The 27,842-nt window shown below is 44.3% G+C and overlaps 1 protein-coding gene across 2 annotated transcripts; it reads left to right on the forward strand.

The window, feature by feature from the left end:
* The first annotated feature begins 271 nt into the window (after positions 1 to 271).
* Positions 272 to 27,488, forward strand: LOC100195964 (transducin beta-like protein 3). Of its 2 annotated transcripts, none has more exons than XM_082976390.1 (23): positions 272 to 469; positions 573 to 624; positions 767 to 862; positions 966 to 1,013; positions 1,600 to 1,741; positions 4,649 to 4,733; positions 5,281 to 5,451; positions 6,431 to 6,506; positions 6,622 to 6,718; positions 7,050 to 7,273; positions 8,310 to 8,451; positions 9,440 to 9,498; positions 10,123 to 10,229; positions 10,415 to 10,550; positions 12,809 to 13,051; positions 14,095 to 14,165; positions 14,419 to 14,575; positions 17,887 to 17,945; positions 21,494 to 21,597; positions 23,098 to 23,169; positions 24,141 to 24,299; positions 25,265 to 25,358; positions 26,525 to 27,488. In XM_082976390.1, exons 1-23 carry the CDS (start codon positions 438 to 440, stop codon positions 26,919 to 26,921), a joined length of 2,823 nt encoding a protein of 940 aa, XP_082832516.1. In that variant the 5' UTR covers positions 272 to 437; the 3' UTR covers positions 26,922 to 27,488. The 2 variants fall into 2 exon arrangements, with proteins under 2 accessions (XP_082832516.1, XP_082832517.1); XM_082976391.1 differs by lacking the exon at positions 26,525 to 27,488 and adding an exon at positions 26,119 to 26,499.
* The last annotated feature ends 354 nt before the right edge of the window (positions 27,489 to 27,842 follow it).

The raw sequence follows: 27,842 nt of genomic DNA on the forward strand, positions 1-27,842 counted from the left end.
CGATTGTATTGTCACCGGTTACAGGTGTGGGACATTTGGCAGTTTGTTCATCATTTTATTTGTTTTACATCAAGGAAATGCACCCTATGTATACATTTATATTCAGTATACTTTTATCTTTCTGCGTATGGTGCAGAAAACACATAGAATATAAAATGGTTTAATAATTATCGAGTTTTTTCCTCCGGGAATTTCTTACTGCAAAGAAGCCCAAAATGTTTGGCTGTGCATTCTAGCCAATCACTGTCGTGCGTTTTCTTTCCACGCTCGCTGTCATATGACGTACAATGTGAGAGACAGAAAACCACCTTTTGAACAACACATGTGGGGATTTTGTTGATCGGAGCTAATGAATTCTAACAACAAGTGATCGAAATCAGTTCATCTGTCTTTAAACTGCAAAATTGTGGGGGTTTACCCACGTCTTCCAAAGCAAGATGGCAAAAAGCAATCTCCAGTTCAAAACCAAGTAAGTCGAACGCACTTCACGTGGATAGCTAGCTAGCTAACGCTGGGCAAATCTTAGCTATCTTCTTGCTAAATTACCGTTGTTTTTTTTCTTCTTCATGTAGCTATGCTGTTTCCAGCACCATCGAACCATTCTACAAGGGAGGAAAAGTACAGGTAAGTTATTTATCACTGATAGTTACCTCCCTCTGTAAAACAGTTAGCTAGCCAACTATCCAACGTTACTGTAGCTATAATTAACTACCTATACCGTTGACAGATGTGTTATGGTATTTCAATATGTTTTCCTACGTTACAGATCAGTAAAGATGAGAAATTCATATTTTGTACGTGTGGCACACGTGTCAACGTCTTGCAAATCGTTACAGGGAAGATTGTTCACAGTATTGAACAGGTGAGACTGTCTCTCTCTCTCTCTCAACACTCGTGTGCAGCTAGTTCAGACATTAATTTAATGTCTGTACAGATTCTCATTTCCGTCACTGTTGTAATTGCAGGATGATCAGGAGGACATTACATCATTCGCCCTCAGCCTTGATGATGAGGTAAAACATTTGACATTATATGATGGGCTGTTCCAGACCTATGGCTGCATTTACACAGGCAGCCCAGTTCTGATCTTTTGCCCAATTGATCGAAAAAGATCTGATCAGATTGGTCAAGAAACCAATTTACTCTAAAAAAAAAAAAATCAGAATTGTGCTGCCTGTGTAAACACAGCCTTAGTGTCACACTCAGTACTTAGTTTGACTACCTTAAGGCATCCGCATGCTGTAGTTCGGCTGCCGCCTTTTTCATGAAAACAAGTCATCACTCCTTGAATGACTAGACTTTCTTGAAGAATCCCTACTCTTGACTGATCATCGACGAAGGGCTGTAGACTTCGCCTCCGAACTTCAGCTTGCCTCCAGAAAAAAATGTTGTGTCCCCGAACAGCCCCAAAAAAAGACTACCGAAGTGCAAAACGAACAAAAATGTCACAAAAATGTCATAATATATGCACAAACTCTACCAAACTGTTTCAGCTGGGAAGCATGTGGACACCTTTATTCCCCTCTTCCCTTCATACCTTAGTTCCCCTTTTCTCCTCCCTCACCCTTTCTCTCCATCCATTCCTCCTTCCCTCCCCAGATCCTGGTAACAGCCAGCAAGGCTCTGCTGCTGAAGCAATGGGACTGGAAGCAGGCCCAGTGCACACGCTCCTGGAGGGCCATCCACAATGTGCCTGTTGCCAGCATGACCTTTGACCCCACCTCCACGCTCCTGGCCACAGGTGAGCGGATTGACCTCATAGGATAACTTCCCACAACCATTATAGCCTAGCCTGGTCCCAGATCTGTCCCACACCCATCATACCCTAGCCTGGTCCCAGATCTGTCCCACACCCATCATACCCTAGCCTGGTCCCAGATCTGTCCCACACCCATCATACCCTAGCCTGGTCCCAGATCTGTCCCACACCCACCATACCCTAGCCTGGTCCCAGATCTGTCCCACACCCATCATACCCTAGCCTGGTCCCAGATCTGTCCCACACCCATCATACCCTAGCCTGGTCCCAGATCTGTCCCACACCCACCATACCCTAGCCTGGTCCCAGATCTGTCCCACACCCATCATACCCTAGCCTGGTCCCAGATCTGTCCCACACCCATCATACCCTAGCCTGGTCTGTGCAGATGATGTGTATTGTTTTAATTTCAGAATAATCGTGCTGAAAGAAACCACTGATGCCAGTTGGCAAGAAAGCACTTACAGATCTGGTACCAGGCTATATCTAGTAACAGTGTTAATTTTGGCAATCTTTTAGAGTATTTGTCTTAGTCATTTTGACTAAAATATAATTGTCTTAGTTACATTTTACCATTTGAATAATGATGTAGTCTAATTATTGTCAAAAGAACTAAAACAGTTGGCCATTTTAGTCCACTAAATGCCCTTTCATTGTCACATCACATTTGTATTGCCTCATAAACCTATAGTAAACAAATCACTGACTTCCATGTGAACAAACATACACAGCCTTGTCCTACCAACATTTTTCTGTATGACGTCATTCTCTACCCAACAGCAGAAAAATGACAAACATAAGTATAGACAGTGCCTTCGTATTCAGACCCCTTGACTTTTTACGTTACAGCCTTGTTCTAAAATGGATTAAATTGTTTTTATTCCTCAATCTACACACAATACCACATAAGGACAAAGCAAAAAACGGTTTTTAGAAAATTTTTCAAATGTATTAAAAATACAAAACTGAACTATTGCATATCCATAAGTATTCAGACCCTTTACTCAGTATTTTGTTGAAGCACTTTTGGCAGCGATTGCAGCGTCTGGTCTGCTTGGGTATGACGCTACAAGCTTTGCACACCGGTATTTGGGGAGTTTCTCCCATTGTTCTCTGCAGATCCTCTCAAGCTCGGTCAGGTTGGGAGCATTGCTGCACAGCTATTTTCAGGTCTCTTCAGAGATGTTAGATCGGGTTCAAGTCTGGGCTCTGGTTGGGTCATTCAAGGACATTCAGAGACTTGTCCCAAAGCCACTCCTGTGTTGTCTTGGCTGTGCTCTAAGGGTCGTTGTCCTGTTGGAAGGTGAACCTTCGCCCCAGTCTGAGGTCCTGAGTGCTCTGGAGCAGGTTTTATTCAAAGATCACGCTGTACTTTGCTCCGTTCATCTTCCCCTCGATCCTGACTAGTCTCCCAGTCCCTGCCACTGAAAAACATCTCCACAGCATGATGCTGCCACCATGCTTCACCGTAGGGATGGTGCCAGGTTTCCTCCAGACGTGATGCTTGGCATTCAGGCCAAAGAGTTGAACCTTGGTTTCATCAGACCATGGGTTCTTGTTTCTCATGGTCTGAGAGTCTTTCTTTAGGTGCCTTTTCAAACTCCAAGCGGGCTGTCGTGTGCCTTTTACTGAGGAGTGGCTTCCGTTTGGACATTACAATAATGGCCTGATTGGTGGAGTCCTGCAGAGATGGTTGTCCTTCTGGAAGGTTCTCTCATCTCCACAGAGGAACTCTGGAGCTCTTTCAGAGTGACCATCGTGTTCTTGGTCACCTCCCTGACCAAGGCCCTTCTCCCCCGATTGCTCAGTTTGGCCGGGCGGCCAGCTCTAGGAAGAGTCTTGGTGGTTTCAAACTTCTTCCATGTAAGAATGATTGAGGCCACTGTGTTCTTGGGGACCTTCAATGCTGCAGAAATATTTTGGTACCCTTCCCCAGACCTGTGCCTCGACACAATCCTGACTTGGAGCTCTATGGACAATTCCATCGACCTCATGGCTTGGTTTTTGCTCTAACATGCACTGTCAACTGTGGGACCTTACATAGACAGGTGTGTGCCTTTCCAAATCATGTCCAATCAATTGAATTTACCACAAGTGGACTCAAATCAAGTTGTAGAAACATCTCAAGGATGATCAATGGAAACAGGATGCATCTACGTGCAATTTCGAGTCTCATTGCAAATGGTCTGAGTACTTATGTAAATAAGGTATTTCTGTTTTTTATTTAGAATAAATTAGCAAACCGTTCTAAACATTTTTCGCTTTGTCATTATGGGGTAATGTGTGTAGATTGTTGAGGTTTTATTTAGTCATTTTTAGAATAAGGCTGTAACGTAACAAAATGTGGAAAAAGTCAAGGGGTTTAAACACTTGCCGTATGCACTGTATAACAATTATTTGGCCATGTAAATTCCTAATTTAGCCTACATAGCTATTGTTTTGTATGTAATATGCAATCAGACACACACAAGCGCAGAGAGAGAAAGAGTAGCACCATCTAGCTAAAATTGATTGAGAGTTTTTCAGTGATAAGCACAATCTCTCCAAAGCTCTTGTCCAGTTCACTAGTCCGATTTTAGTCGCAGAGAGAATTTAGTCTCGTCTCGTTTGAGTCAACTGAACAAAAAAATAATTTTTGTTGAGTTATATTTTTTCTGGGTCTGTTTAGTCAGTTATAGTCTCGCCAATTACCACAAAAAAATAGGTGTTTAACGAATATTTTAGTCACTATTTTTGTTGACGAAATTAACACTGCCTAGTACCTACCTGTTATACCCAAAACAAGAGTGAGTGAGCTCAGTCAAATGCTCTCACTTTAAATGGGTACTCTGAGATTTCACCTTGTACTTCCTGTCTGTAATATGAGTCTGTCATTCTGTTGGTGTGTAGGAGGCTGTGATGGCACCATAAAGCTGTGGGACGTGGTGAAGCAGTACTGTACACACAACCTGAAGGGCTCCTCTGGGGTCGTACAGTAAGTTACTGACCAACTGATCTAGGATCAGTTTAGCCTTTCAGATCATGAATAAGATCACATGGATGGGGGGGGACCTGATCCTAGATCAGCACTCCTACTCTGAGACGCTTTATGAATACTTGCGCGGGTCAATTTATCTCATGGTTTATAAATGAGATCTATTCCTCAGAAACTGGACAAACCCTTGTAGATGTAGGTGCCTTCAATAAGTTGATACATTGACAACAAGACATGACTTAAATCTAGTTGCTAGTTTGACGTGTGGGAATTAATATTTGATATTATGACTCAGCATGTTTGAGGGGATCAGTTTAATCAAGGCGAGCCACATAATTGTTAATCTTAATTATATAATGAGTAGTTATTATGGATGCAATGTGGTTTGTAGATCAGTGATTGAGCGCAGTCCGACTGCAATGTTGTCGATCTCAAACACTCACATAAGTAGTTATTAGGGATACAAGGTGATTTGTAGATCAGTGATTAAGCGCAATCCGACTGCAATGATCTCAAACACTCACGTTGTCCTCCTCCTGCCCTGCAGCCTGGTGGAGTTCCACCCAGACATAAGTCTACTGCAGCTCTTCTCCTCGGCGTCAGACTGTGGCATCAGGATGTGGGACCTGCGCTCCAGCCAGTGTCTGTGCGTGCTGCAGAGCCACTACAGCCCTGTCACCTCCCTGGCCTTCACCTCCGATGGAGCCTCCATGGTCAGGTACTGTAACAGTCAGTCAACGGTTTGTTTTATGCAGCTCTTTTTACATCAACAGTTGTTAGACAGAGCTCTACAGTAGAGCAGACCGAGATCTTAACCTGCTGTACTGTAGGACAGCTGAGCTGACTGGCCTGCTCCTACCACTCTCTGGCTAGGTTTCCATTCACCTTTGTTTGTTGTTGACATTTAGAAAGTTTACATAGAAAATAGATGCGAGGATTGCCTGCTAGGGTGCGTTTCCGTTTAACTATCTTGTGTCGATTTAAAAACAACTGAACGTAATGACGTCAAACCAAAAAAGTACTTTCGGAATTATTCGTCAATCTTCATTTATTTGAAAAACACTGTTTCCAAAGTTTGTTGCAATAAAGAAAAATCCATCCCAGTCAAACGGATCATTTTTTGGGGTCAATCTTAAGAAAATGTCTCATATCTGCCGTTTCCATTATACATGTCGTAATAATATATATTTTTTGCGACATTGCTTTTGTTGAATAAACCTGGGTCAATGGCAACCTGCCTTCTGACACCTATCACCCTAGCCTGGTCTCAGATCTGTTTGTGTTGTCATTTCTGAAAAATCGTGCTGAAAGAAACCACTGATGCCAGTTGGCAAAACGGCACTTACAGATCTGGTACCAGGCTATACCTAGTACCTACCTATCATAGCCAAAACAACATGGTGAGCTATTGGTGCAGTGTTGTCCAACATATTCAATTAATGCGTCAATTTAGTGTTTGGAACTACTCTAGACCAGTGGTTCCAAACCTGTTCCATTCCGGGGATCATCCAATCATCATCAAAGCTCTTCAGGACCACCATCCGTGGAGTCGCAGATTTGAATTTTTTTACATTTATTTTGCGGCTCACCTGCAGTACCCCCGCAGACCACAGGTTAAAAACCATAGCTTTAGACCTCATCACAGCTGATCAGTTCATTGCAAGCTAGCTGAAGGTTGGATGTTTGTTTGATTGCAGCTCTGGCAGGGACAAGATCTGCACAGTGTGGGATCTGAAGAGCAGGACTGCCAGGAGGACAGTGCCCGTCTATGAGGTGAACTCTCATACTCTACTTTCTTCCAGAGTTGTTTTAGAATGGCTTTTGCAACTAAAAGTTGATTGGTGCATCATCAGCCTAATTGCATGAAATGCGTTGCTTCCCTCGCCAGGCTGTGGAGAGTGTTGTGCTGCTCCCTGAGGACGAAGATTTCTCTGAGATCGGGGTGAAAACTAAAGAGATCCACTTCATCACAGCAGGCAGCAAAGGTATGTGCTTCCAGTCCCGCTCCTGGGTGAAGTTCCCCCTAGGTACAGATCTAGGATCAACTTCCCTAACCTTAACCATTAGTGGGGGGAAATGCAAAGCTGACTCAGATCAGTGTCTAGGGGCCACTTCTCCTTACTCCAACAATCCCCAGGCTAGATGGTGGATGCATGTGGAGGAGTCTGCCCACCAATATAGCTAGATAATACTGAATGAGACTAGTGTATAGTTTTAGCAGCCAATCAGAGATGACCATAATTTTATAGTTAGCCAAAACAACACAGGGAGCAAGCCCAATCAAAGACCCCCACTTAAGGGATTCTCTCTCTCCAGGTGTGCTGAGGGTGTGGGATGCCAGCTCGGCCCGCTGTGTGTTCGCCCAGACGCTCCCCTCTGCTCCCCCCGCGGGGGGCTCTGAGGAGGGGGGGGAGGAGTATGGAGACCCCCGGAGCCTCACCTACTGCCTCCCCCTGCCCTCCTCCCTCAGGCTGGCCACGGTCACAGCAGAACATAACATCCTGCTCTACCAGCTGCCCTCCTTCACCGCACAGCAACAGGTGGGTACCAGCTGTCCTCCTTCACCACACAGTAACAGGTGGGTACCAGCTGTCCTCCTTCACCACACAGCAACAGGAGGGTACCAGCTGTCCTCCTTCACCACACAGCAACAGGTGGGTACCAGCTGTCCTCCTTCACCACACAGTAACAGGTGGGTACCAGCTGTCCTCCTTCACCACACAGCAACAGGAGGGTACCAGCTGCCCTCCTTCACCACACAGCAACAGGCGGGTACCAGCTGTCCTCCTTCACCACACAGCAACAGGTGGGTACCAGCTGTCCTCCTTCACCACACAGTAACAGGTGGGTACCAGCTGCCCTCCTTCACCACACAGCAACAGGTGGGTACCAGCTGTCCTCCTTCACCACACAGTAACAGGTGGGTACCAGCTGCCCTCCTTCACCACACAGCAACAGGTGGGTACCAGCTGTCCTCCTTCACCACACAGCAACAGGCGGGTACCAGCTGTCCTCCTTCACCTCACAGCAACAGGTGGGTACCAGCTGCCCTCCTTCACCACACAGCAACAGGTGGGTACCAGCTGCCCTCCTTCACCACACAGCAACAGGCGGGTACCAGCTGTCCTCCTTCACCACACAGTAACAGGTGGGTACCAGCTGTCCTCCTTCACCGCACAGCAACAGGAGGGTACCAGCTGCCCTCCTTCACCACACAGCAACAGGCGGGTACCAGCTGTCCTCCTTCACCTCACAGCAACAGGCGGGTACCAGCTGTCCTCCTTCACCTCACAGCAACAGGAGGGTACCAGCTGCCCTCCTTCACCACACAGCAACAGGTGGGTACCAGCTGTCCTCCTTCACCTCACAGCAACAGGCGGGTACCAGCTGTCCTCCTTCACCTCACAGCAACAGGTGGGGTGGGGAGGGTTAAAGGGACCGTAGGATTGTTCTTATTGTTCAGATGGTTGGTCTTCTGTTTGTTTGAAGATGTTTTCACCCATGCTGATGGTTTATTTTGATCAAGAGCCTTGTGTTGCTGGTGTTCATTCTCTAATGTTTTCTCTCCACCCCCAGTTTGTTGGCTTCAATGACGAGGTCCTGGATGTGAAGTTTCTGGGAAAGGGTGACACTCACATTGTCGTGGCGACCAACAGCTCCCAGCTCAAGGTGTTTGACCTGGCTACCAGCAGCTGTAAGATCCTCTACGGACACACAGGTGAGTCCTCTGACCAACAGAGGGCAGCACCTCTCTGCTTGTCTGAATGGGGTTTTCACAAGGTAGGAAGATGGAATGGAAACCTAATTTACATTTGTTAAAAGGTTAGAAACTGAGAATAAACGTTCTCAGAATAAGTGTCTGGTTCGTTTCTTTTGAATCTGGCAGCTCCATTCAGCCCAGTTGTAACATTAATGCCAACAACATATAGTAAATATTTCACACAAATGATCTAGTACATCACTGAATAGAAGTGAAAACATCTGGTCACTTCTGAGAATGACCAGCAGGAGGCAGAGTTGCTGTGTGAAACACTGATCCCCAAACTGCACCTTGCAATGCAGCTGTAGAATATCTACACCCTGCAGCGGGTCTGTAGAATATCTACACCCTGCAGCGGGTCTGTAGAATATCTACACCCTGCAGCGGGTCTGTAGAATATCTCCACCCTGCAGCGGGTCTGTAGAATATCTCCACCCTGCAGCGGGTCTGTAGAATATCTCCACCCTGCAGCGGGTCTGTAGAATATCTCCACCCTGCAGCGGGTCTGTAGAATATCTCCACCCTGCAGCGGGTCTGTAGAATATCTCCACCCTGCAGCGGGTCTGTAGAATATCTCCACCCTGCAGCGGGTCTGTAGAATATCTCCACCCTGCAGCGGGTCTGTAGAATATCTACACCCTGCAGCGGGTCTGTAGAATATCTACACCCTTCAAGGATGCAACATGTACAGTATGTAAACCATGGAGGTCTTTCTAAACCATGGCGATTGGAGGGATTCCAATGAAATTGTAGCTGTGAAGGCATTTACAAGAAGCTTAAGAAGCCTGATAAACTGAGCAGTCAGACAGAGTTCCTGCCGTTCAGGATTAGAGACAGTGATAGCTTGGTAACTGGTCGGTCTGGTTTGACTGACGTTGAGAGAGTTGCTCTTTCCTCACCTGGCTCGCCCTTTCAGAAGGGTTGACCTTTCCTTTCTCCTCCACAGATACCGTCCTGTCACTCGACGTGTTCAAGAAAGGATCCCTGTTTGTGAGCTGTGCAAAGGTGAGGCTACAGCTTGACTGTTTCCTTGTTTCATCAGGAATGTTTACCATTCTTCATTTACGAATGGAATCCTCTCCTCAACCTTTCATCAACATGAGTTAACCACAGAGTTGGATGAAATCCACACGTACACAAACACCTTCATGCATACCTACACACACATTTACATTTACATTTTAGTCATTTAGCAGACGCTCTTATCCAGAGCGACTTACACACACACACACACACACACACACACACACACACACACACACACACACTCCCTACTAACCAGTATCATCAAATCAATACTATTGAACCCTAGCCTGGTCCCAGATATGTTTGTGCCATTTTTCCAACTCCTATGGTCATGGTTATGCCAAATGTGACAATGACCTCTGTGCAGATGATGTATGATGTTTTAATTTCTGTATAAAGTGATGGAATCAAACCCCAGATGCCAGTTGGCAAAACGGCACAAACACAATACACACACTCCCTCTAACCAGGGTCCTCTCTCTCTCTCTGTACAGGATAAGTCAGTGTCCTCTCTCTCTATGTACAGGATAAGTCCGTGTCCTCTCCCTCTCTCTTTCTCTCTCTGTCTCATATATAATATATTTTGTTGTTTCTTTCCCCCAGGATAAGTCAGTGCGTGTGTGGAGACAGGATCCAGACAGTGGTCAGGTGTGTTGTGTGGCCCACGGCTGCAGCCATGGTAACGCTGTGGGCTCCATCACCTGCTCCAGGTAAACCACTACACACCAGGGTCTCCTTGGTTCTGACCCCGGAAGCCCACTGTGGAGGCACATTTCTCCACTATTGGGAATGCCAATATCCAATGTGTTAATCATCCATACACTCTTGCTTGTGCACGTTCTAATCCTTCTTTCTTATCCTACATCGGTCTTTCTCTCTCCTTTCTTTCTTTCAGGATGAAGGAGTCGTTTGTGGTGTCTGGTAGTCAGGACTGCACCATCAAGGTGTGGGATCTCCCAGAGACCATCCCGGAAACAGACGGTGACATGTTCCAGCTGACCGCCCGGGTCACAGAGAAGGCACACGACAAAGTATATGACGCGCACGCACATGCGCATTCACATACATTCAATTATCATACATACAGTTGAAGTCGGAAGTTTACATACACCTTCGCCAAATACATTTAAACTCAGTTTTTCACAATTCCTGACATTCAATCCTAGTAAAAATTCCCTGTCTTAGGTCAGTTAGGATCATCACTTTATTTTAAGAATGTGAAATGTCAGAATAATAGTTGAGAGAAAGAGTTATTTCACATACCCATTGGGTCAACAGTTTACATTAACTCAATTAGTATTTGGTAGCATTACCTTTAAATTGTTTAACTTGGGTCAAACGTTTCGGGTAGCCTTCCACAAGCTTCCTACAATAACTTGGGTGAATTTTGGCCCATTCCTCCTGACAGAGCTGGTGTAACTGAGTCAGGTTTGTAGACCTCCTTGCTCGCACATACTTTTTCAATTCTGCCCACAAATTTTCTATAGGATTGAGGTCAGGGCTTTGTGATGGCCACTCCAATACCTTGACTTTGTTGTCCTTAAGCCATTTTGCCACAACTTTGGAAGTGTGCTTGGGGTCATTGTCCATTTGGAAGACCCATTTGCTACCAAGCTTTAACTTCCTGACTGATGTCTTGAGATGTTGCTTCAATATATCCACAGAATTGTCCTGCCTCATGAGGCCATCTATTTTTTGAAGTGCACCAGTCCTTCCTGCAGCAAAGCACCCCCACAACATGATGCTGCCACCCCCGTTCTTCACGGTTGGGATGGTGTTCTTCGGCTTGCAAGCCTCCCCCTTTTTCCTCCAAACATAACAATGGTCATTATGGCCAAACTGTTCCATTTTTGTTTCATCAGACATTTCTCCAAAAAGTACGATCTTTGTCCCCATGTGCAGTTGCAAACCGTAGTCTGGCTTTTTTATGGTGGTTTTGGAGCAGTGGCTTCTTCCTTGCTGAGCGGCCTTTCAGGTTATGTCGATATAGGACTCGTTTTACTGTGAATGTAGATACTTTTGTACCTGTTTCCTCCAGCATCTTCACAAGGTCCTTTGCTGTTCTGGGATTGATTTGTACTTTTCGCACCAAAGTACGCTCATCTCTAGGAGACAGAACGTGTCTCCTTCCTGAGCGTTATGACGGCTGCATGCTCCCATGGTGTTTATGCTTGCGTACTATTGTTTGTACAGATGAACGTGGTACCTTCAGGCATTTGGAAATTGCTCCCAAGGATGAACCAGACTTGTGGAGGTCTCCAATTTTTTTTCTGAGGTCTTGGATGATTTCTTTTGATTTTCTCATGATGTCAAGCAAAGAGGCACTGAGTTTGAAGATAGGCCTTGAAAAACATCCACATGTACACCTCCAATTGACTCAAATGATGTCAATTAGCCTATCAGAAGCTTCTAAAGCCATGACATAATTTTCTGGAATTGTCTAAGCTGTTTAAAGACACAGTCAACGTAGTGTATGTAAACTTCTGACCCACTGGAATTGTGATACAGTGAACTAATCTGTCTGTAAACAATTGTTGGAAAACTTACTTGTGTCATGCACAAAGTAGATGTCCTAACCGACTTGCCAAAACGATAGGAATCTGTGGAGTGGTTGAAAAATGAGTTTTAATGACTCCAACCTAAGTGTATATAAACTTCCGACTTCAACTGTACATGCATGCATGCATGCATGCATGCAAGCATGTACACAAGGACATATAACTGTACAGACAAATACCCACCCACACAAAAGCACAAACACAAGGACACACAAGCATGTACACACACTAACACATGTCTAGAAGCACGTTCACAGGTGCACCATACGGGTAGGTAAACGGATAGATATGCTGTAGTGATAAGCCTGTGTTTGTCTGGTGACTCAGGTGCTTGATTTGTTCACTGTGATGGAAATATATATATGGCTTTCCTCATAAGGAAGTCAGTCCCAGCTGATAATGTCCTATTGTGGGCTCCTTTGTCTGTATGAACTATTGTTGTCATACAAATGTACTCACAACACAGATGGTTTAAGGTTTCTATGTATAACGTGGGTGCCTGTTCTGTGAAATGTATACTTGAGAAGGAAGAGAGGACTATGTGTTTGTGTTTGGTAGTCTCTCACCCTCCTATTCCCCATCCTCTCCTCTTCCTCTCCAACCCCTCTACTTCTTTTAACCCCACTTTCTATTTGTCATCTATCACTTTCTAATTTCCCCCATTGTTTTCATGCCTGCTCTGTGTCACACTGACCCCATAACCTTCAATGTCTCTCCCCCTCCCTCCCCAGGATGTGAACAGCGTGGCAGTTTCCCCTAACGACAAGCTCTTGGTGTCTGGTTCCCAGGACCGCCTGGCCAAGCTGTGGTCCCTGGGGCCCCCCGGGGCCGACCTGGCCCTGCTGGGGGTGTTCCGGGGCCACCGCCGGGGGGTCTGGTGTGTCCAGTTCTCTCCCATGGACCAGGTGCTGGCATCCTCCTCAGCCGACGGCTCTGTCAAGCTCTGGAGCCTCCAGGACTTCAGCTGCCTCAAGGTGGGTGTGGGGTGGTGAGGGTGGAGGTAGGGATGTGCGTGTATGATTGCTAGTTTGCGTGTATGATTGCTAGTTTGCGTGTATGATTGCTAGTTTGCGCGTGTGTGTGTGTGTTTTTGTGACGTGTTTGTAATTTTAAAATTTGTAAGAATGTACATGTTTCCCTCGTACAGTAGGTATGAGATAATCAACCCCATTTTAGTTCCTCCATTACCTTGGCACTCCCGAACACTCGTCAAACCAATTAAAACCAAATGAAATATGTATTGAATGGTAGTTGTGAGCGATCGTGAGCGTTGTTAGTAGATGACGTTTTCATCACATAGTAGCTTTATGCACTAATATAATGGCTCATGGAGGGAGGTTGTGTTTAACTTGTGGCTCCCTCCCACGATATCCTTTCTGCCCTTTGTGAGTGACGCATTCTTTGAACAGTCATGGTCTCCTGTATGGAACTGTTCTGGAACACAGGAACAACAGAACCTGATGAAATGGCGTGCCTTGGTTTGTTATGTACAGTATCTTCAAATGTTATCTTTTTAATTAACCTCTCACCGGAAATCCAATAGAAATCCAATTTGTCACAAATGAATGGCCACAAAGTTCGCAGGTTGACATTTTATTGTCATCAGTCTTGTCCTGGAGGCAGAACAGAGCGATTTCCGCTAGATGGGCCAGCGGCAAAAGTGAAATTTGGCTATATTGTAAAAAGGTTAGGGTTAGGTTTAAAATCTGATTTGTTCTCTGTGGCTGTGCCAGCTAGTGACTACCCCACAGAGCTGCCTCCAGTACATGAGTCATCACAATAAATGCCAACCTGTTCGAAGTGCACGTGTGGCGTGGGCCTGTATTCATGGTCCTGATCTTGTATCAGGTTTGCCTTTTAGATCGTAATGAATAAGATATGGACAGTGAGGACCTGATCTTAGATCAGCACTCCTACTCACTGACGCGTTTTGAATACGTGCCCTGGTGGAAGCAGATGAAGTTATATCTGGGCATTCTCTGGCAGTGAAACTGGTGTGGCATGTTGTGTCTTGTAGACGTTTGAAGGCCACGATGCCTCTGTGCTGAAGCTCATCTTTGTGAGCAGAGGGACTCAGCTACTCACAAGGTAAGACACACACTATTTTGTGTTTTTGTATCCTTCCATAATTCTTATGGTAGCATGCCAATATCACATCCCAAGCATTGGTTATACAGTTTTTTCCCTTAAACCACATCTCTCTCTCTCTCCCACCCTCTCAATCTTTTGAGTCTCTCGCATTCGCTCGGCTCGCCCCTCTCGCTCTCTTTCCGTTTTTTTCCTCTCCGCCCGTCTCTCTCTCTCTCTCTCTCTCTCTCTCTCTCTCTCTCTCTCTCTCTAGTGGGTCAGATGGGCTGGTCAAGCTGTGGACCATCAAGACCAATGAGTGTGTGAAGACGCTGGATGCCCACCAGGACAAGGTGTGGGGTCTCCACGCCACCAGGAAGGACGACCGCGTTGTCACCGCCTCGGCCGACTCCAACATCACTGTGTGGACGGTTAGTACTGGCCCTAACCGACTAACGCTCACTAATTGATTGAGTTTGAATAATTAGAAATTCATGTAAAGCTCGTCCAGTTGGAAACCACGTTATGACCTGGTTTATATAGTACATATACTGTAAGTCAATTAATCCACCAACCAATCAGTCAGTCAGTCAGTCAAATCTATTTCAAAAGCCCTTTTTTCATCAACAGTTGTCACAAAGTGCTTCAAAATCTTGACATCTCCCACCAAAACCTTTAGAAAGAGACATACCTACCTGGTGTAGAACCGTGAGCGACAAGGCCTTAGAAAGAGACGTACATACCTGTGGTAGATCCGTGAGGGACAAGGCCTTAGAAAGAGACGTACCTACCTGGGGTAGATCCATGAGGGACAAGGCCTTAGAAAGAGACGTACCTACCTGGGGTAGATCCATGAGGGACAAGGCCTTAGAAAGAGACGTACCTACCTGGGGTAGATCCGTGAGGGACAAGGCCTTAGAAAGAGACGTACCTACCTGGGGTAGATCCGTGAGGGACAAGGCCTTAGAAAGAGACGTACCTACCTGGGGTAGGTCCGTGAGGGACAAGGCCTTAGAAAGAGACGTACCTACCTGGGGTAGATCCGTGAGGGACAAGGCCTTAGAAAGAGACGTACCTACCTGGGGTAGATCCATGAGGGACAAGGTCTTAGAAAGAGACGTACCTATCTGGGGTAGATCCGTGAGGGACAAGGCCTTGGGCAGGAGAGTAATGTAGTATGCAGAACTCAGGCTTGGGTAACTCCACCAGTACCGACACCATAGAAATAGAATTACTAGAAATGCTATTAGTCAGACTCTTACCTGTAAATTAGTAGATAACCAGCTGTATTGCCCCTATAAAAACTTGTGATAGGAGCATTGCTAGCTCCATTTCCTGTGTCCTGGCTGAGTCCAACAAGGTTCACACAAGGTGCTTAAAGTACTTGAATTTGGCACTCTGAAATTGAAGTACTGGAATACCTTGAAAATCTGAAATGTTCTCAAGTTGGTACTGAAAGGAGAACAGAAAATGATCAAATATGTTAATATGAAAAATATTGGAAAAATGTATTGGTCTTGCAAATTAATTTCCAGGCAGACCACCGAGTTTTATTTCCTCACTTGTCTCGTGCTCTGGTTGCCAGGTGAGCTCGCTCATTCCACCCACACTGGGCGGCAGGTAGCCTAGTAGTTAGCGTTGAGCCAGTAACCGAAAGGTTGCAAGATCAAATCCCCGAGCTGACAAGGTAAAAATCTGTTGTTAGTCCCTGATCAAGGCAGTTAACCCACTGTTCCTAGGCCGTCATTGAAAATAAGAATTTGTTCTTAACTGACTTGCCTAGTTAAATAAAGGTAAAATAAACACTGCCACTTAGCCAGGCAGGTACAGAACTGACTGCTTAGGCGCCACCAAACGTCACATCGATAGCTAAAATGCCAGGCAAATGTAGATTCAACCCTGCCTGGCAAGATATTGACATTTATGTCAGGGTTTTACCAGACCCAACCAGGGATGTAGTGGAGGGTAAACGCCGTTTACGCACCTTTTTATTTGTGAAATAGCTTTTAATAACCTATTTTTAAAATGTAATTATCGTGAGAATGACTGGAATCATGAATGATTCATGTCTGCTCCCCCAGATTTGCCTTGTTAGCAGTGCATTCATTCATTACTCTGTCCAACGGGGAGCACTACCCACGACGTAGCATAGGCCGAGAGGTGGAATCAACTACCTCAGCCCAGTCCTACAGTGGCAAGTAGCGGAGAGACTCTACTGACAGTGGAAATTATTTTAACATCCCTCAACTCCTGCTGTGTCAACAGACACCCACCAAACAACCCTCCCTGACTCTCAGAGAATGAGTGTACAACTGGTAAATAGTCGCTGATACATCAGTCAGATGTCTAGCTAGCTATGTAGCTCAAGGGCTCTGGCTGTTAGCCAGGTAGCTAGCTGGCTAGAAGGATGACGTTAGAAGCTAATGTTGAACAGAGCCTGACCTCCAGCAGCAGTAGTTGACTGAAATGAACCTAGCTATAATCAAAAGATTGGCTACTATAAGTTCACATAACAAAATAAATGTTCTTTGTAGTGAGACGCTGGTGAGTCAGGCTGCAATGAAGGAGGCAAAGGAGATGCACAGAGAGAGGAAGCATTGAAGCAAGCAGGGATTGAAGTGTTTCCCAAACTTGGGGTCCGGGACCCATGTGGGGTCCTCCAAAATGTTAATAGGGTCCCCTGAGAGAGTCTTTAATCTTATCAAACGCTAACTTCCTCTTCAGTCTATGTCATGGAAAGAGCTCATACCATTGCACTACTTCCTGTTAACCTCACAGTGAGTACCATGTCATTTCCAGGTATAACCCCCCTAGGCATTGGTGACAGGTTTCACGATGATGATTTGGAAGCATTGTCACCCAGCTGACCTCATGGCTGTGGTTACTCTACAGAAATTGTACCTTAAGGAAACATCACATAAAAAGCTGGTGTGGCAGTGATTGTGTGCTGTATCTTGTGCTGTATCATGTGCTGTATCATGTGCTGTATCATGTGCTGTATCATGTGCTGTATCATGTGCTGTATCATGTGCTGTATCATGTGCTGTATCATGTGCTGTATGTTACCGCCACTTCATCTGATTCCTTGATGTTTAGGAGAAGACGACTCCTATTGCCATAGTAACTCCAGACATGACAACTACCTCTGTGCAGATGATGTATGATGTTTTAATTTCTGAATAATAGTGAAGAGATCAAACCACTGATGCCAGAGAGAGAGAGACAAAATATGACAATGACCATAGGAGTTGGCAGGTGTGTGTGCAAGCACGTGTTTGTGTGCACGTGAGTGACCTCTGCATAAAGGAAGCAGCCTTCAGCTAAATCAAGGTCTTCATGCTGTCAGTATAACACCTCCATCTCCCAGGATGCAGTGGTAAATACGTGTCATGGAGATGGAGTCATCCATCCTTTTGTATGCGGCATACCTGCCTGTATTATGAAAGATGGGAATTCAGCCTGTTGCATAAATGTGCCTCGCCTTTTGAAAAGGATTAATGAAACGTGTGAATACTGAGTTAATGTAAATTAGCTTAGGGAGTGTCTTGGTACTCTAACTATTCCAACTATTGTCACACCCATCCTAGATCGGGTTGTTAAGTTTTAAACTAGATGCTATATGTCTTTAAAACTGGGGGTATATTTGTATGGCAAATCTAGAACTGTTAGTCAGACAGTTATGTTGTTGTATAAATGGAATGAGTGACATGATAAATGTATTGTGTGTGCCTTTCCCCTGTAGGACGTGACAGAGGTGGAGCAGGCAGAGGAGCAGGCGAAGCAGGAAGACCAGATACTCAAGTGAGTTCACCTTCGATACTTATCAACTGGGCATTAAAACATCCTTCAATACAGATATCAACTGGGCATTAAAACATCCTTCAATACAGATATCAACTGGGCATTAAAACATCCTTCAATACAGATATCAACTGGGCATTAAAACATCCTTCAATACAGATATCAACTGGGCATTAAAACATCCTTCAATACAGATATCAACTGGGCATTAAAACATCCTTCAATACAGATATCAACTGGGCATTAAAACATCCTTCACCTTCAATACAGATATCAACTGGACATTAAAACATCCTTCAGTACAGATATCAACTGGACATTAAAACATCCTTCAGTACAGATATCAACTGGACATTAAAACATTATTCACCTTCAGTACAGATATCAACTGGACATTAAAACATCCTTCACCTTCAATACAGATATCAACTGCTGGACATTAAAACATCCTTCACCTTCAATACAGATATCAACTGGGGCATTAAAACATCCTTCACCTTCAATACAGATATCAACTGGGCATTAAAACATCCTTCACCTTCAATACAGATATCAACTGGGCATTAAAACATCCTTCACCTTCAATACAGATATCAACTGGGCATTAAAACATCCTTCACCTTCAATACAGATATCAACTGGGTATTAAAACATCCTTCCCCTTCAATACAGAAATCAACTGGGCATTAAAACATCCTTCATCTTCAGTACAGATATCAACTGGGCATTAAAACATCCTTCACCTTCAATACAGATATCAACTGGGCATTAAAACATCCTTCAGTACAGATATCAACTGGGCATTAAAACATCCTTCACCTTCAATACAGATATCAACTGGGCATTAAAACATCCTTCAGTACAGATATCAACTGGGCATTAAAACATCCTTCACCTTCAGTACAGATATCAACTGGGCATTAAAACATCCTTCACCTTCAATACAGATATCACCTGGGCATTAAAACATCCTTCAGTACAGATATCAACTGGACATTAAAACATCCTTCAGTACAGATATCAACTGGGCATTAAAACATCCTTCACCTTCAGTACAGATATCAACTGGGCATTAAAACATCCTTCACCTTCAATACAGATATCAACTGGGTATTAAAACATCCTTCAGTACAGATATCAACTGGACATTAAAACATCCTTAACCTTCAATACAGATATCAACTGGGCATTAAAACATCCTTCAGTACAGATATCAACTGGGCATTAAAACATCCTTCACCTTCAGTACAGATATCAACTGGGCATTAAAACATTCTTCACCTTCAATACAGATATCAACTGGGCATTAAAACATCCTTCACCTTCAATACAGATATCAACTGGGCATTAAAACATCCTTCACCTTCAATACAGATATCAACTGGGCATTAAAACATCCTTCACCTTCAATACAGATATCAACTGGGTATTAAAACATCCTTCACCTTCAATACAGATATCAACTGGGTATTAAAACATCCTTCAGTACAGATATCAACTGGGTATTAAAACATCCTTCAGTACAGATATCAACTGGGCATTAAAACATCCTTCAGTACAGATATCAACTGGACATTAAAACATCCTTCACCTTCAGTACAGATATCAACTGGGCATTAAAACATCCTTCATCTTCAGTACAGATATCAACTGGACATTAAAACATCCTTCAGTACAGATATCAACTGGGCATTAAAACATCCTTCACCTTCAATACAGATATCAACTGGGCATTAAAACATCCTTCACCTTCAATACAGATATCAACTGGGCATTAAAACATCCTTCACCTTCAGTACAGATATCAACTGGGCATTAAAACATCCTTCACCTTCAGTACAGATATCAACTGGGCATTAAAACATCCTTCACCTTCAATACAGATATCAACTGGGCATTAAAACATCCTTCACCTTCAATACAGATATCAACTGGGCATTAAAACATCCTTCACCTTCAATACAGATATCAACTGGGCATTAAAACATCCTTCACCTTCAATACAGATATCAACTGGGCATTAAAACATCCTTCACCTTCAATACAGATATCAACTGGGTATTAAAACATCCTTCAGTACAGATATCAACTGGGTATTAAAACATCCTTCAGTACAGATATCAACTGGACATTAAAACATCCTTCACCTTCAATACAGATATCAACTGGACATTAAAACATCCTTCACCTTCAGTACAGATATCAACTGGACATTAAAACATCCTTCAATACAGATATCAACTGGACATTAAAAAATCCTTCACCTTCAATACAGATATCAACTGGACATTAAAACATCCTTCACCTTCAATACAGATATCAACTGGACATTAAAACAACCTTCACCTTCAATACAGATATCAACTGGACATTAAAACATCCTTCAATACAGATATCAACTGGACATTAAAACATCCTTCACCTTCAGTACAGATATCAACTGGACATTAAAACATCCTTCAGTACAGATGGTTCAGTTGGTTGGAGCATTGTGCTGACAGACAAAGGTTGTGGGTGTCATTTTTGCTTGGGACATACAGTCTGCATATGTAGGTGGTTCAGCAAATGCACTGAAATTCCATTTCTTCAATGCTTTCAAATGAGGACAATTTGGAACCTGAATTTGGTTTACTTTCAGTGGTTAAACTAGGGTCATTGGTTTAGTTTCGGGTCGTGGTTGGTGAGGGGTTAGTATTCTGAGTTTAAACACTATGACCCACTTTGTAGACCCAGCTCCTTCCAACAGCTGATAAATATCTACAGATCAAGGGTTTGTTAGACCAATGTTTGCCCACTGCCTTACCACACTAGAGGTCATGTTGGAAAGAAGTCCAGGTGGATCCACACCACACACCACACACACACACACACACACACACACACGGCAGTGGTGGAGGTCCAGACAGAAATGTTGTCTTCCCTTTGGCCCACCTGTTAGTGTTCCTTTTAAGTCACAACCTGTTATCTGGAACCATATGTAAGGATAACCACGGGGATTGATAAGACTGTCCACCCACCACTGGTTTTCATACACCATAGTGTGCCTCTGTGCATGGACCACCCAGCTGAGCTAATGGCTGCGGTAATTGTACCTCCGTCTTAAGGAAACAGCCCCCGGCTAAATAAAGAGCTGGTGTGTGACACTGAGTGTGTATTTTATCTTGCTTCTGAACGTCGCCGCCACTTCATCTGATTCCTTGACGTTTAGGTGAAGACAGCAACTCCTATGGACTGACCTCTGTGCAGATGATGTATGATGTTTTAATTTCTGAATAACAGTGAAGGAATCAAACCACTGATGCCAGAGAGAGAAACATGACAATTACCATAGGAGTTGTGAATGTGCGCATGTTTGAGCGTCTTTTCTGGGTCGTGTTTTTTAGGACACGTTAACGTTTTAAGACATTTTGCAATGGGGGGAAAAAAATGTGTTTCTTATTGGAAAAATCCAGGTGGTCCCTCACTGTCTCAGTCCCGTTTTGTGCGTAATGAACGCAGCCCCAGTTTTTCTACGTTCAGATGTGGTGGTGTGTTGTTGTGTTGTGCAGGAAACAGGAGCTGTCTAACCTGCTTCATGAGAAGAAGTTCCTGAAGGCTCTGGGCCTGGCCATCTCCCTGGACCAGCCACACACTGTGCTCAAAGTCATTAAAGGTATCCTGTCCTCTCACGCTTCTTCTATATCCTACTACACATCCATACACTCACACACCCTGCTCCACCTCATCAGAGGTACATTTCTCTACCCTCCTTCTCTAGTCTCTCACATGTTTTGTCCACACTGTACATACAGCATGTTGATCATCCCGATTTCTTCCTCACATCTCCAGAAATAGCTGCTGGATTCCACATTGCTAATGTTGTCAGTCACCTTCCACCCTGTCACTACCTATTATCCTACTGTTTCCTCTGTAGTACTCCCTCAGTCCTCCAGGCACTAGTGTAGGCTAGACCTGTGGGAACTCTACATAACGAGGACTACATAGAGCAACATTACTCAGTAACCAGTTCAGACTCTCTAAACCTCTCTGTCATTAAGTTAATGGATGACATGACCTGCATGACAAGGCCTTAGAGGAAAATGGACCAAATGGACCAAATCACTCTACCCACATTCCAGGCCTTTATGTTCCCTACATGGACCTTCTTCTGAGCCAAAACGTAGATAGTTGTGCATAGGTGCACTTTAGTGTTTGTTTATCGAAACAAAGAAGATTGGAATACTTGTTTTAGACATTCCTTGTGTTAATCATGGATGAAATAGACTGGGTGGTGTTCATTAGGGCAAAAACGTTGCACAACAAGAATTCTATTATTTCTTATTTTACAAGTTCCGATAGTACCAGCCCGTTTCGGACCATTTTCTTCCGTCTCGTGCCTATTGAACATGGCCTGAGAGAGATCAGGTTCTGAGCTAAATAAAGGTACAGTTTATAAACACAGGAGTGTTCACATACTCTGTGTTTAGGCATGTTGGTGTTGGGAACATCATGTGTATATAGTCAACACACTAGTGCAGCAACAAAACATGTCTTCTTAACTACTTACAACACATTCTGTTTACCATATTGAAATTCTAACAATGTATAACATACGTGTGTTAAAAATACTTATTTAGGAAAAGTCAAGGACTGAAGGGTAATGGCTTTAAAAATGGCAGATATCTATCTATACACATTTTAAATTCATATGTAGTTAAAATGACTGCCTCAGCACTTCTAGTGTTAAAATCCATTAAAATAACTGGATGGGAGAGACTAGGGTTCCATGTTTGACCGTCAAGGATTGGTCAGAGGTCATTGTATTGGCATAACAATGGACCGTCATACTGACACTGGAGTGTCTAGAATGGGGTTGTAGACGGGATGGGTCACTTAGGTCATGATGATGCGTACTATGCTGCATCCCAAATGGCACCCTATTTGCTATCTAGTGCACTACTTTTGTTCTCCATAGAGCTCTGATCAAAGGTAATGCCGTTTGTAGGGAAAGTTACAGTTATGTAAGTCTTTAATAGACTGGCCATTGAACTTAGGTTATGTATTGTGTGCCATGACACTGGTTATGTATGCAGGATCATAGGCTTCTATATCTGATGTGGGTTACTCTGTTTGTACTGTCTGTGACCTCGTGACTTTCCTGTGTGGCCTCTAGCGATCCGCCAGGGGGAAGATGGTGCTAAGCAGCTGGAGAAGACTGTGCTGAAGCTGCGCCAGGACCAGAAAGGTGAGATCAGAAAGGATTGGGATATACCTAGCTGGCCCAAAAAAACAATGTTTTTACTACGTTGCAGAACATTCTGAAAACGTTTTGTGCTTGGTGGGTATTCAATATAGTGATGGAGCCACCTGATAATGGTCCGTGATAATGGTCTGTGTATGGTAATGGTCCGTGATAATGGTCTGTGTATGGTAATGGCCCGTGATACAGGTCTGTGTATGGTAATGGACTGTGATAAAGGTCTGTGTATGGTAATGGTCTGTGATAAAGGTCTGTGTATGGTAATGGTCTGTGATACAGGTCCGTGTATGGTAATGGTCTGTGATACAGGTCCGTGTATGGTAATGGTCTGTGATACAGATCTGTGTATGGTAATGGTCTGTGATACAGATCTGTGTATGGTAATGGTCTGTGATAAAGGTCTGTGATAAAGGTCCGTGTATGGTAATGGTCTGTGATACAGGTCTGTGTATGGTAATGGTCTGTGATACAGGTCCGTGTATGGTAATGGTCTGTGATACAGGTCCGTGTATGGTAATGGTCTGTGATAAAGGTCTGTGTATGGTAATGGTCTGTGATACAGGTCTGTGTATGGTAATGGTCTGTGATACAGGTCTGTGTATGGTAATGGTCTGTGATACAGGTCCGTGTATGGTAATGGTCTGTGATACAGATCTGTGTATGGTAATGGTCTGTGATACAGATCTGTGTATGGTAATGGTCTGTGATACAGATCTGTGTATGGTAATGGTCTGTGATACAGGTCCGTGTATGGTAATGGTCTGTGATACAGGTCCGTGTATGGTAATGGTCTGTGATACAGATCTGTGTATGGTAATGGTCTGTGATAAAGGTCTGTGATACAGGTCCGTGTATGGTAATGGTCTGTGATACAGGTCCGTGTATGGTAATGGTCTGTGATACAGGTCCGTGTATGGTAATGGTCTGTTTAATCCTAAACCCCCCCCCCCCCCCAGAGTCTATGCTGCGCTACTGTGCTGTGTGGAACACCAACGCCCGGAGCTGTCTGGACGCCCAGGCTGTGATCCAGGTGATGCTCACACACCTCTCCCCTGAAGAGCTGCTCCAGTACCAAGGAGCACGCGCACACCTGGAGGGACTCATACCTTACACTGGTGAGGTGGGGAGGTGTGTGTGTGTGTGTGTGTGTGTGTGTGTGCGTGTGTGTGTGTGTGTGTGTGTGTGTGTGTGTGTGTGTGTGTGTGTGTGTGTGTGTGTGTGTGTGTGTGTGTGTGTGTGTGTGTGTGTGTGTGTGTGTGTGTGTGTGTGTGTGTGTGTGTGTCACATTGATGTATAGACTCATGCCAGACGTGACAACTACCTCTGTGCAGATGATGTATGATGTTTTAATTTCTGAATAATAGTGTCCGCTGATTGTGTGTGATGGTGTCCGCTGATTGTGTGTGTGTGATGGTGTCCGCTGATTGTGTTTGTTAGTGATGGTGTCAGCTGATTGTGTGTGTGATGGTGTCCGCTGATTGTGTGTGTGTGATGGTGTTAGTGATGGTGTCCGCTGATTGTGTGTGTTAGTAATGGTGTCAGCTGATTGTGTGTGTGATGGTGTCCGCTGATTGTGTGTGTGTGATGGTGTTAGTGATGGTGTCCGCTGATTGTGTGTGTTAGTAATGGTGTCAGCTGATTGTGTGTGTGATGGTGTCCGCTGATTGTGTGTGTGTGATGGTGTTAGTGATGGTGTCCGCTGATTGTGTGTGTTAGTGATGGTGTCAGCTGATTGTGTTTGTTAGTGATGGTGTCAGCTGATTGTGTGTGTGATGGTGTCCGCTGATTGTGTGTGTGTGATGGTGTTAGTGATGGTGTCCGCTGATTGTGTGTGTTAGTAATGGTGTCAGCTGATTGTGTGTGTGATGGTGTCCGCTGATTGTGTGTGTGTGTGATGGTGTTAGTGATGGTGTCCGCTGATTGTGTGTGTTAGTGATGGCTGTCAGCTGATTGTGTGTGTTAGTGATGGTGTCCGCTGATTGTGTGTGTTAGTGATGGTGTCCGCTGATTGTGTGTGGGCATCTTTACGTGTTTGTTGATACAGTTCCCTTGTTTGATTTGACCCTGTTCGTCCCCCCAGAGAGACACATGCAAAGGATAGGCCGTCTGCTGCAGGCCTCCATGTTCCTGGACTACATGTGGCAGAAGATGAGAGTGACAGGAGCTCCAGCCAGGTGAGGAGGACCAGGGGAGGGCCTTAAACACAACACCCACCAATCACAATCCAGGGCTTATACAAATGACTTTCAAATGTTTTTTCAAATGCATTGCTTTTAGAAAGATTCAGAATAAAAAACACATACATTTAATTGTTTTGAGTTTCTTTTAATAGGGATTGATAGCAATGACAGGATTTGCCCCTAAAACAGATTCTAACATACACTTAAGTGTGTTTCACTTAGTCTTCCATCAATATCATTGCTTTGACTGAAGTGGAAATTCGACTTAAGCAATAGTTATGATTCGCTTCACTGAAGTGAAAGACATGTTCAGTTGTTTGATTTCATGTTTCCTTATAGCCTTGTAAGTAACTTCGCAGCAGGACACAGTCATCCGGCCTATCAGCGTTGACAGTATGCCACGTGAAGCATGGTATAGATCTAATCTGAGTCTAGAACAATGGCTGTTGTTGTTCATAGGAATAAATCTGGGCAAGAGAGATGACTTTCACATATCTGTGTAACCAAACTGATGTGTTTACTGTAAATACTATAGTAGACTTCATTCTGAAACCAGACACACACCCACATTCCCTCTTTATGTCTGCTTACCAAATGGCACCCTATTGCCTATATACAAGTACACTGCTTTTCACTAGGGCTCTGGTCTAAAGTAGTGCACTACATAGGGAATATGGTGCCATTTGGGACACAGTTTATAAGCTTTGCCAGCACTGTAATGATGAATAACAAACTGATTGAGGAACGTTAACAGCGATAACCAGGTCCTGGGATCAGCAGGAGATCAATGAGAGGCTGTACAATCACATACTGTACCATGGAGAGTCAATTCCAATATGGTAAATCAACACTGAAACTTCTGGAAGAATGGGGCTGTAGGTCAGGTTTGAAGAATGATTTAAGTCATTATGTAGAAAGTCATTGTCATTGGTCAAGCATAAAGATCATGTCTTCTGCAGTACCCTAATGTATGATGTGATAGGAAGTATGCAGCAGAGCCTAATTCTTCAACATGGTCTTAAGACCCAATAAGAATCCATCTAGTCCAGCTTCAGGAAATACGACAGAGCAAACATGGGTCTGTGTGACACGTGAATTATATGGATATTTGACCTCCTTTGTTGTTGGTTGCTGATGTGTGATGTCATATCCTTTTACAGTATGGACTCGCAGGATGAGGAGATGGACACCGCCTCTCTTCAGGTGCCACACCCCCGGTTCATGATTGACAAGCGACCAGGTGAGGGTGGAGATGGGACTAGGGAGCAGGGGGATGGAGAGGAGAGATGGAATGAGGGAGAGGCGGAGGAGGATGGTGGCCTCGAGGAAGATACCAACTGCCCGGCCAACATGGAGGAGGAGGAGGATGATGATGAAGTCAGTATCACCAGGAAAGCCTCAGTCAGGGGACAAAGGGAAAATGGCAACCATCACTCTGGCAGTGAGGAGAGTTCAGGAGAGGAGGACCGGGGAGACCAAACAGAGGCTAAGATGGCCAAGTGTCAGATCCTCCTGTCTGCAGCGTCCCTTCCACCCCTCCAGGCAATCATCAGCTGATGGCAGACTGTCTGACACCAAGCCCATTAAGGATGCCTGGGTGTGAAGCCGCGGGAGTCTCCTTCAGCATGGACCACTGCCTGGATCAACAGTGTGGCTTTATAGACACTGACAGGGAAGCAGGTCCTGAACGACCTTTTATAATAAACTGGTTTTGAGGTCGATAGGCCTGGCTGGCAGCCATTTTGGAAAACCGTGTCATTTTTCTTAAATAGTGCCACGAGTTTTTCCTGACCATGTTAGCTTATCAGGAAAAACTCTGGGTGCTAGTGGAAGCCTACAACTGGTACTTAGAGGAAGCCTACTGCTGGTAACTAGTGAAAGCCTACTACTGGTACCTAGTGGAAGCCTGCTACTAGATGTCAGGAATTGTCGAGGCTCTACCCGTAACTTCCTCCCCATTCTTCTCAACAGAAACCAGTGCTTGTGAACTTTTATATTTGTACATTGTTGTGCAGTCCTGCTCTTCCACATAAACAACAACAAATGCCTCCTTTATGTAACAATATATTTTGGTTGTCATGATTACAAATTTACCTGGAATAAAATGTGTGCCTTGTGTAAGTATTTATTGAGCTGTTTTTTTAATAAGTTCATGATCATTTGAAACATCAACCAATATGTTCATGTAAAAGAGTATGTTTTAAGACTTAACTTATTTAACATAGAATTCCCATAGGAGCATAAACCATGACACAGGAAAGGGTGAAAAGGTCAAGCCTACATTCCTAGAATGGTCCAGCCTGTTAAGTATATTGTCACCCTGTGTATCTGTCACATTTTATTAAAGTCTGGGATCTCTGGTATAACCCAGTGGATTCAGGGAGAGCTCTAACCGTATAACCCAGTGGACTCAGGGAGAGCTCTAACTGTATAACCCAGTGGATTCAGGGAGAGCTCTAACAGTATAACCCAGTGGAC

This window comes from Salmo salar, chromosome 06, assembly GCF_965601325.2.
Source record: "Salmo salar chromosome 06, fSalSal1, whole genome shotgun sequence".
Taxonomy (NCBI): Eukaryota; Metazoa; Chordata; class Actinopteri; order Salmoniformes; family Salmonidae; genus Salmo; species Salmo salar.